The sequence below is a fragment of the Leucoraja erinacea genome, unplaced genomic scaffold (genome assembly GCF_028641065.1).
Source record: "Leucoraja erinacea ecotype New England unplaced genomic scaffold, Leri_hhj_1 Leri_70S, whole genome shotgun sequence".
Taxonomy (NCBI): domain Eukaryota; kingdom Metazoa; phylum Chordata; class Chondrichthyes; order Rajiformes; family Rajidae; genus Leucoraja; species Leucoraja erinaceus.
The window spans coordinates 537,061-548,213 of NW_026576630.1; the positions used below are offsets into that span (position 1 = coordinate 537,061).

The following is an 11,153-nucleotide window of genomic DNA, read 5'->3' on the forward strand; positions in this document are numbered from 1 at the left end:
ATTGAAAATTGTCCCTAATGTGTGCCGGGTAGTACACAAAAATGCTGGAGAAACTGAGCGGGTGCAGCAGCATCTATGGAGCGAAGGAAATAGGCAACGTTTCGGGCCAAAACCCTTCTTCAGACTCATAGATGCTGCTGCACCTGCTGAGTTTCTCCAGCATTTTTGTGTCCTTTCGATTTTCCAGCATCTGCAGTTCCTTCTTAAAAACAGTGTGTCAGGTAGTGTTTAGTGTGCAGGGATGGCCGGTCAGGGCGGACCCGGTGGGCCGAAATGGCCTGTTTCCGTGCTGTATCTCTGTTAATAGCGTGGTTGTGCGATGGGTAAATAAATGGAGGTTGAATTACAGACGGGGACTTGGCGACTAAGGCAGTACAGAGCTGCTGGTACGTTCACCAGGCTGCTGTTGTGACAGGAACCCTGGGGCCTGATCCATTGATCACCCTGCCCTCATTATATCAAAACTCGGCAGTGTCCACTGCTCAGCCAAGTGGGATATGGATCCATTAAGGTGCCCTTGCCTCTATGCTGCACAGGAACCGGCCCTTCATCCCTACAATCAAGGACCAGTCTCACCCCCCCTCTCCCATCGGGCAAGAGGTACAGAAGTGTGAAAACCAACGCACACCTCCAGATTCAGGGACAGTTTCTTCTCAGCTGTTATCAGGCAACTGAACCGTCCTCTTGCCAACTAGAGAGCGGTCCTGAACTAATATAGAAACATAGAAATTAGGTGCAGGAGTAGGCCATTCGGTCCTTCGAGCCTGCACCGCCATTCAATATGATCATGGCTGATCATCCAACTCGGTATCCCGTACCTGCCTTCTCTCCATACCCCCTGATCCCCTTGGACACAAGGGCCACATCTAACTCCCTCTTAAATATAGCCAATGAACTGGCCTCAACTACCCTCTGTGGCAGAGAGTTCCAGAGATTCACCACTCTCGGTGTGAAAAAAGTTCTCCTCATCTCGGTTTTAAAGGATTTCCCCCTTATCCTTAAGCTGTGACCCCTAGTTCTGGACTTCCCCAACATCGGGAACAATCTTCCTGCATCTAGCCTGTCCAACCCCTTAAGAATTTTGTATCTACCTCCTTGGAGACCCTCAATAGACAATAGGTGCAGGAGTAGAGGCCATTCGGCCCTTCAAGCCTGCACTACCATGCAATGAGATCATGGCTGATAATCCACAATCAGTACCCCGTTCCTGCCTTCTCCCCATATCCCCCGACTCTGCTATCTTTAAGAGCTTTCTCTAACCCTTGGACTATCTTTGATCGGGCTTTACCTTGCACTAAACGTTATTCCCTTTATCCTGTATCTGTACACTGTGGACGGCTCGATTGTAATCATGTGTTGTCTTTCCGCTGACTGGATAGCACGCAACAAAAACGTTTCGCTGTACCTCGGTACACGTGACAATAAACTAAACGGGGCCCAGCCCATGATGTTTAGCTGGACATGATGCCAAGTTAAACTGACCCCACCTGTCTGTAGATGATACATATCCCTCGATTCCCTGCATGTCCATGTGCCGATCTAAAAGCCTCTTAAACACGACTGTACCTGCCTCCACCACCACCCAGCTGTGAGGTTATCTCCAAATCTCTCTGCCCAACTCTGACTTTGCACACCTCCAGATTCAGGCCAGCAGCATAATCAAGGACCAGTCTCCCCGCCGGTCACTCCCTCTTCTCCCCTCTCCCATCGGGCAAGAGGTACAGGAGTGTGAAAACACACACACCCTCCAGATCCAGATTTCTTCCCCGACTGAACCGTCCTCTCACCAACTACAGCGAGAAGTTGGAGGGGCAGAGGAGGTTCACCAGATCGCTGCTGGGATTAGAGGGTTTCAGCTACAGGGGGAGGTTGGACAGACAAGCGTACAACATGAAACCTCTCATGTTCAGCATGGACATTGTGGGCCGAATGGCCTTGCTCGGCACTGTCCTACGTGTTATGTCTTTGGTGCAGGTTTCTAAAGCACAGGCAGAAACAAGTTTACAAATCACTGTTTATTAGTTGCTTCCTGTACAAAATACAAAGTGTAACGACTGCGGTATTAGCCGGCTTCCACCGGTAAAGGGAATTCATGTGGCCTTGCAGACGGCATCGCTGAGAGCAGTGACCTACACAGAGTTAGACACAACATGCTGCAGTAACTCAGCGGGACAGGCAGCGTCTCTGGAGAGAAGGAACGGAGTGACATTTCAGGTCAAGACCCTTCTTTGGAGTTCCAGCATTTTGTGTCAACGGTGGAACAGGCGGAGGACGATGGCTGACCTTAGTGGACCGTCACAACGGCTGGGAAGTCAGATGAAGACTGCAGCAGGATAGGGTCTCAGGTCGTCTTGGACTCCATGCCACTGGATCCTGACCCAGATCTGTCAAGGACCGTGTGGTGGCTGCCTGTATTTACCCAGAGGTAGTAACAAAAGCAAACTCAATGCTAGCATTTATTACAAGAGACCTTGTAGACTTGCCCACACCAGAGGGACTAGTGTAGCTGGAACAGGTTGGCCGGTTTGGGCATGTTGGGCCGAAGGGCCCATTTCCTCACTATCACTCTATGACTATATACAAAAACAGGGATCTATTGCTGAGACTAAAGGGTGCAGGTAAGGCCTCATTTGGAATATATTGTGAGCAGCTTTGGGCCCCGTATCTGAGGAAGGATGTGCCGGCTCTGGAGAGGGTCCAGAGGGGGTTTACAAGAATGATCCCAGGAATGAGTGGGTTAACCTGTGATGAGCGTTTGACTGCGCTGGGCCTGTACTCGCTGGAGTTTAGTAGGATGAGGGGGGACCTCATTGAAACTCACTGAATAGTGAAAGGCCTGGATAGGGTGGATGTGGAGAGGATGTTTCCACTAGTGGGAGAGTCTAGGACCAGAGGGCACAGCCTCAGAATTAAAGGATGTTCCTTTAGGAAGGAGATGAGGAGGATTTTCTTCAGCCAGAGGGTGGTGAATCTGTGGAATTCATTGCCGCAGACGGCTGTGGAGGCCATCATAGAATATTCTTACGACAGAGATAGGTAGATTCATGATTAGTGCGGGCGTCAGGGGTTACAGGGAGAAGGCAGGAGAATGGGGTTAGGAGGGAGAGATAGATCAGCCATGATTGAATTGCGGAGTAGACTCGTTGGGCCGAATGGCCTAACTGTGCTATCACTATGGAGAAGCGCCCACCCTGCAGTGTAACAATCACAGACTGCCCTGAGCCCGCTGTGTGTGTGTGTGTGTGTGTGTGTGTGAGTGTGTGTGTGTGTGGGTGTATGTGTGTGTGTGTCTCTGTGTGTGTGTGTGTGTGTGTGTGTGAGGCCGCAGAGACACATTTCACCGCAGATCAATCTTCACACTTTGATTTATAAAAACATCACACCCTGCAGCCTAATGATTTTTTTCTTCCCCACTCAGTGACGAGCCCATGTTTGCAAACAGTTATCTTGTCCTGATTTATGAACGTATTTCACAAAGGGGAGACACCGAGAATACAACACGTGCGGGAGAAACACGGTGCGTGGCCTCTGGCAGTCCGTGTGTGGTGGGGGGGGGGGGGGGGGGCGCTGGGGAAAACCGCATGAAGTGGAGACAGAGTGAGGTGGTCCCAGCCACGGTTCTCGTCCGCGACGATGAGACCTCAGTGAACGGGCTGTTACTGTTAGACCGGTGGTGTGTGGGCGAGGGTTGCCAAAGGAACACAGACACACACACACAGACACACACACACAGAGACAGACACACACACACACACACAGACAGACACACACACACAGACAGACACACACACACAGACAGACACACACACAGACAGACACACACACACACACAGACAGACACACACACACACACACAGAGACAGACACACACAGAGACAGACACACACACACACACACACACACACACAGAGACAGACACAGACACACACATCGCCGCCACCTTCCTACAACTATTGGGTGAAGTGTTCACCGGCATCACCGCTACCTGCCGTGAGTTATCGTGTCCGTGGGTCCGGCACTGACCCGTTGGGGGGGGGTCGGTGGTCACTCCACCAGCAGGTCAAAGCGCTCGGCCTCTGCGAAGGTGGCGTTCATCTCCGCGGCCCACTGGTCCATTGTCGACGTCTGTAACACAGGGAGGGAGGGGTTAGTGTCAGGCACGGGGCAGTGGGGGCTGGGGTACAGCATTGTGGACGCATTGCCCCTCCAGTACCCGCACCCACACCCCCCCCCCAATCCAATCCAGGGGTGCAGCACTGAGAGACGCTGTCTCCAGCACCGGCACCTCACCAACGGAGACACCTCCCCCCAGTCTATTCTGTAGTGGGGTTCACCCCGTTCCATGGGGTACGGCAGAGCGGACGCGAGGAGATCCCCCCCCTCTCCCCCACCTGTCACCCTTGCATCACATGGGGTGCGGGCAGTGCCAGCTCCAGGGGTACAGCAGCAGAGACGCCGTAACACGAGGGCAGGGGGCTGCATCACACACCCAGGGGGTGGGGACCTCCTCTGGACCCTCTCCAGAGCCGGCACATCCATCCTCAGATAATGGTGCCGTGAATATTCCCAATGAGGCCTGATCGAGCCTCAGCGTTACATCCAGGGTGCAAGGAGTAGAATTAGGCCATTAGAAGTCGATCCCGCCATTCAATCTTTATCTCTCAACCCCATTCTCCTGCCTTCTCCCCATGACCCCACTCACCTCGATGGGAGCCACCTTCCTCTTCCTGCGCTTCTCCTTGGCGTCGGGAACGCCGGGAACGCCGCCAGTCATCTGCTGGGTGGCCGGGGTGGTAAATGACGGTGATGCCTCCCTGGGGCTGCCGGCTTTCACCGGCGAGACGGGGGGCCCGGGCTTGGCGTGCAGGAGCCTCTCGAAGCCGAAGAAGGATCGGCGGGCGGGGTGGCGTGGGTCCGGCGTGGACGTGTCCGAGCCGTCGCTGCTGTTGCCGATCTGCGTGCCAAACGGGCTGAGCCGGCTGTAGGAGCGCCGCACCTTCCGGGCCGACAGCTGGTCTGGCAACTCCGAGGGCGGAGAGCGTAGCGGCTCCCGGTTAGTGGGGCTCGCGGTGAGGGGCAGCGAGGGGGTGACACGTCCCTCAGCACCGCGTCCCGTCACCACCGGACCCTCACACACGTTCTCCTTCACCGCCTCGGCCAAAGCCTGTGGGGCAGAGACACCATCACTGTTACACCGCAGCGGTTGTACAATGGACAGCACACGCACACACACACGGACATGCACACACGCTGGTGCATACACAGGCATGCACACACACTCACAGGCACACGCACACACAGGCGCACACGCATGCACACACGCTCGCGCACACACAGGCATGCACATACGCACGCACACAGAAAGACACTCACAATGCTGTTGTATAGGTACCCACATACATGCACACGTATAGGCACACATGCGCGCACACATTGACACGCACACACACACACACACACACACAGACACGCAATGCCGATGTATATATGTATACATACACACACGCGCACACACACAGCCCATTCTTGACCAAAAAATATGAAAAATTGTGGAATAAATCTCTTCTAATTCTGAAAGTACAGGTACCTTGTTTTGTGCTGTATGTATGAATCATATTTTTCTCCAAAGTCCATCAAATTAAATTTTTATGTTGAGCTGACAATGTTTGTTTAGGGTCAGAGGTCAAATATGACTGGTCACGTGTGTGAAATTTAGTTCACTTTCCAAAGAATGGCCCTTACACACATGCACGCACTGCTGTATAGGTGATAACACACACACACACACACACACAATCACAACCACTGCTGCTGTACAGGTGATAACACACACACAATCACTGCTGCTGTACAGGTGATAACACACACAGCTGTCGTACAGTTGACAGTACACACAGTGCTGATGTATGGGTGACACACACAGACAGTCACGCCACCACTGCCCACGTCACCCGTTACTCCCTGGACATTAAACCCAAGAATCAGGAATCTTCTCCCAGTGACGATCAGTAAATTGAAAGCCTATCATCTATCTATCTGTCCATCTATTTATTTATTTAATTCTTTATTTCGAACAGAATGAAAGAATAAAAAGCAAGTGCGAAACAACATACAAAAAACAAAACAAGAATATTTATAAAATGTCATAAACAATATCTATAAATAAATGAAATCGTATGTGTCAGAAAAGGAGCAGGAAGAAGCCAAAGCTTATTAATTCCCACCCCTTATTCAACTGCTTATAATTATCTTATACAAATTTAGCAGCTATATGTACACCAGCAGCTGTATGTATACCATATGTACACCAACAGCTATATGTATGTACACCAGCATCTATATATAACCATATACACAGCAACAGCTACAAGTCCATGTACACCCCTGTGTACACCAACATTCCCTGTATGTATGCCTACCAATATGTTTTAAATGATACAACCTGCCTATTCCACTGGGAGCTCATTCCACACCGCCACCACTCTTTGCGTAGCTCATATGTATACCATAACTCATGTACACCAACAGCTATATCTGTCTACACCATATGTACACCAACAGGTCCCCCCTTAACTGTATGTACACCCTAACTTATTCAACCTTCTCTGTACTTATTGTATACACTAATCAAATCTTCCGTACAAAGCCATAATTGGGGCGAAAATTGTACACCAGAGGTCTCAAAAAAACAAAAGAAAACTCAATGCTCTGATTTATAAAGATATACTATTTCTTTACAGTATCTATAGAGATCATATATGCACGGTTATACAGACCCACCAACAGCTATCACCCTACTGAACTATACCCAGAGGACATTCAGCAACAGCTCCATGGGGGCTGGAGTCTTGCATGGAGTGAGCTGGAAGGGTGAGAGCTGGGTTAGTGTCACATCTCTACTTAACTATCATAGGTTCACCAGGAAAACAACAGCAGCCCCGGGGGGTTCAGTTTATGCCATTCGGCCCATCAAGTCCACTCCGCCGTTCAATCAGAGCTGATCTATCTCTCCCTCCTAACCCCATTCTCCTGCCTTCTCCCCATAATCCCCGACACCCGCATCAAGAATCTATCTATCTCTGCCTTAAATATATCCACCGACTTGTGGCCTCCACAGCCGTCTGTGGCAAAGAATTCCACAGATTCACTACCCTCTAAAGAAATTCCTCTTCATCTCCCTTCAAAAGGTACATCCTTTAACTCTGAGGCTGTGCCCTCTGGTCCTAGACTCTCCCACTAGTGGTAAACATCCTAGTGGAGCATTCACTGCCATCCCGTTGGGTATGAACATTGTGTTGTTGGGACAGTTTCCACACAGATGCTGTTTGTTTCCCTGCACACCTTCCTCTCCCCCCCAGAGAGAGATATATATATATAGAGAGAGAGAGAGAGAATTAAACTTGAGGAACTTACTTTGCTTTGTGGTCGAATCTTCTTCAAAACGATGGGCCGTTTGACAGTTGGAACCTGCACCGGAGAAGCAAGTCGGGTCAGTCACAGAAGTGATACAGCACGGATACAGATCCTTCAGCCCAACACAGAAACCTGCACCCTGCCCCCTCAACGTTTTCCCCTCTGCCCTTCTGAAGGATGTCTTTGCAATAGCCAGTCCCTGCATCCTCTCTATCATCAACAGTTCTCTGGCCACTGGCGCTGTTCCAACCTGTTTCAAGCAAGCAAGCGGTCTATACGGGGACTTCTGACGGGTACCCGTAAAAGGGACCACATCACCCCGATCCTGGCCTCTCTCCACTGGCCCCCAGTACGGTATAGAATCAATTTCAAGCTCCTCTTATATGTATACAAAGCCCTTAATGAGCTTGCCCCCCCACCCCCATATCAAGGTTTAAGCTTAGGGGCGACCACGTGTTTGCGGTTGCAGCACCTAGACTGTGCAACAGCATCCCGCTTCTCATCAGAACTGCCCCCACCATCGCCCCTTTTAAGTCACGACTCAAAACCGATTTTTACTGCCAAGTGATTTTGAGCCCCGCTGAGGGGCCGCTGTAAACAGTTTATGTATGTATTGTTAGGTCTGTCTACCGGTGTATGAAGCATATTAGTACCTGCACTGTTGTGAAGCACTTTGGTCAACGCAAGTTGTTTTTAAACGTGCTATACAAATAAATTTATTATTATTATTATCTTGCCCACACCGGCCAACATTTCCCATCTACACTAGTCCCACCTGCCCACGTTTGGTCCATATCCCTCCAAACCTGTCCTATCCATGTACCTGTGTTCAAGAAGGAACTGCAGATGCTGGAAGATCGAAGGTACACAAAAATGCTGGAGAAACTCAGCGGGTGCAGCAGCATCTATGGAGCGAAGGAAATAGGCCACGTTTCGGGCCGAAACCCTCCTATCCATGTACCTGTCTGGTTCTTAAACGTTGGGATAATCCCAGCGTCAACTACCTCCTCCGGCAGCTCATTCCATATACCCACAACCCTCTGTGTGGAAAAGGTACCCCTCAGATTCCTATTAAATATTTTCCCCTTCTCCTTAAACCTAGGTCCTCTGGTCCTCGATTTCCCTGCTCTGGGCAAGAGACTCTGTGTGTTGACGGCGACTCAGAGAATGCCTATGTCCCTCCGCATAGACCGACCTGCATCACTCCTCTCCCCACTCTCACCCTTCCCAGGACTTTGCACTACTGATACTGTATGTACATATATATATTTTACTGTTCCATTATTATATGTTCTTCTGGGTGAGATGCTAACTGCATTTCGTTGTCTCCGTACTTGTACACTGCACAATGACAATAAAGTTTGAATCTGAATCTGACTTGAGGGCTGGAGCTCCAGGGAGAGGTTGGGGCAGACTGGGACTTCATTCCTTGGAGCGCAGGAGGATCGGGGGTGATCTTACAGAGGTCAGATTCAGATTCAGATTCAATTTTAATTGTCATTGTCAGTGTACAGTACAGAGACAACGAAATGCATTTAACATCTCCCTGGAAGAGCGACATAGCAAACAATTTGAATAAATAATAATAAGTGTCCGGGGGGGGGGGGGGGGGTGTGATTGGCAGTCACCGAGGTACGTTGTTGAGTAGAGTAACAGCCGCCGGAAAGAAGCTGTTCCTCGACCTGCTGGTTCGGCAACGGAGAGACCTGTAGCGCCTCCCGGATGGTAGGAGGGTAAACAGTCCATGGTTGGGGTGAGAGCAGTCCTTGGCGATGCTGAGCGCCCTCCGCAGACAGCGCTTGCTTTGGAAGATCACGATCATGAGGTAGATAGGGTGAATATACAAGAGTAGACACAAAATGCTGAAGTAACTCAGCGGGACAGGTAATATATCTGGAGAGAAGGAATGGGTGGCGTTTTGAGTTGAGTCCCTTCTTCAGATTGGCCAAAAACGTCACCTATCCGTGTTCTCCACGGATGCTGCCTGACCCGCTGAGTTACTCCAGTACTGTGTCCACGGATGCTGCCTGACCCGCTGAGTTACTCCAGTACTGTGTCATCTTGTTAACTGGCACTTGCATTTCCCCATATCCACAACAATCAGGCTACGGTTTAGACCAAGGCATGTGAGATCACGGACGAGCCGACCACAACACTCACTGTGATTTCCTCCGTATCCGTTGCCGACAGTCGACTGGACCTTCTTCTCGATGATAGCGGTGCTTCTGAAAGGAAGGCAGAATGAATCCATGACCCTGGGGCCGTGATCACTGTGAACCGAGCCCCCCCACCGCTGCCCCACTGTCCCAGCTCCACACGCAAGCCCAGTAAACGTTCTCCCTGTCCCACCTCCTCTGACAGCTCGTTCCATTCACCCACCACCCTCTGTGTGGAAAAGACACTCCTCAGATTCCTATTACATCTTTTCACCATCACCTGGGACATCAGGCGATAAAACACTCTTGACGTTCGGCCCTACATGCTGCTGCATCTAGATGAGGGAGGAGGGGGGTATAGAGGGAGAGGGCAGAGAGATAGAGGGAGGGGAGATAGAGGGAGGGGGGGAGGGGGATAGGGGAGGGAGAGGGAGGGAAAGGGGGGATAGAGGGAGGGGGGAGAGATAAAGGGGGAGGGAGGGGGGGGGGTAGATAAAGGGGGAGATAAAGGGGAGGGGGGATAAAAAGGGGGGGGGGTAAAGGGGATATAAGGGAGGGGAAGGGGATAAAGGAGGGAGGGAGGGAGGGAGGGGGGGGAAAGGGGGAGGGGGGGGGGATAAAGGGGGAGGGAGGGGGGGGATTTTATAATTGGGTTTTAAAAGTGTTTGGTTTTTGTTGTTTGTCTTTTGCACAAAAGTCCGCGAGCATTGCCACTTTCATTTCACTGCACATCTCATATGTGTATGTGACAAATAAACTTGACTGACTTGACTAAACTTGATAAAAGGGAGGAGGGAGGGGGGAGATAAAGGGGGAGGGAGGGAGGGGGGGGAGAGATGGAGGAGGGGGGAGGAAGGGGATAGAAGGGGAGAGAGGGGGGATAGGGGGGATAGAAGGGGGAGGGGGATAGAGGGAGATAGAAGGGGAGAGAGGGGGGAGAGGGGGATTAGAAGGGGGATAGAGGGGGGATAGAAAGGGGAGGAGAGAGGGGATTAGAGGGGGAGAGAAGAGGGAAGGGAGGATAGAGGGGAGAAGGATAGAAGGGGAGTAGAGGGGGATAGAAGGGAGGAGAGAGATAGGGGGATAGAGAGGGGAATAGAAGGGGATAGAGGGGGGATAGAAGAGAGGATAGAAGGGGAGAGAGGGGGATAGAAGGGGATAGAGGGAGAGGGAATGATAGAAGGGATAGAAGGGGATAGAAGGGGATAGAGAGGAGAGGGGGAGGGAGAGGGGGGGGAGAGGGAGGATAGAAGAAGGAGGAGAGGAGGGAGGGGGGTATAAGGGTAAGGAAGAGATAGAGAGGGGATAGAGGGGGATAGAGGGGGATAGAGGGAAGGGGAGGATAGAAGATAGAGAGGGGATAAGAGGGGGAGAGAGGGGATAGAGGGGATAGAGGGGAGAAATAAGAAAGGGGATAGAGGGGGATAGAGGGGTAGAAGGGGATAGAAGGGAGAGAGGGGATAGAGGGAGAGAGAGAAGGGAATAGAGGGGATAGAGAGGGGAAAGGGGAGAGAGGGGGATAGAGGGGATAGAGGAAAAGATAGAAGAGAGAGGAGAGAGGGGATAGAGTAAAGGATAGAATAG

General features: G+C 51.2%; 1 protein-coding gene across 1 annotated transcript; it reads right to left on the reverse strand.

The window, feature by feature from the left end:
• Positions 1 to 2,000: 2,000 nt before the first annotated feature.
• On the reverse strand, positions 2,001 to 9,767 carry cdca5 (cell division cycle associated 5; the record flags this gene model as incomplete). The annotated part of the gene is made up of 4 exons (XM_055631293.1): positions 2,001 to 4,125; positions 4,703 to 5,164; positions 7,414 to 7,467; positions 9,574 to 9,767. Coding segments are annotated over 4 exons (791 nt in total), but the record flags the coding sequence as incomplete, so codon positions are not given.
• Positions 9,768 to 11,153: the final 1,386 nt, after the last annotated feature.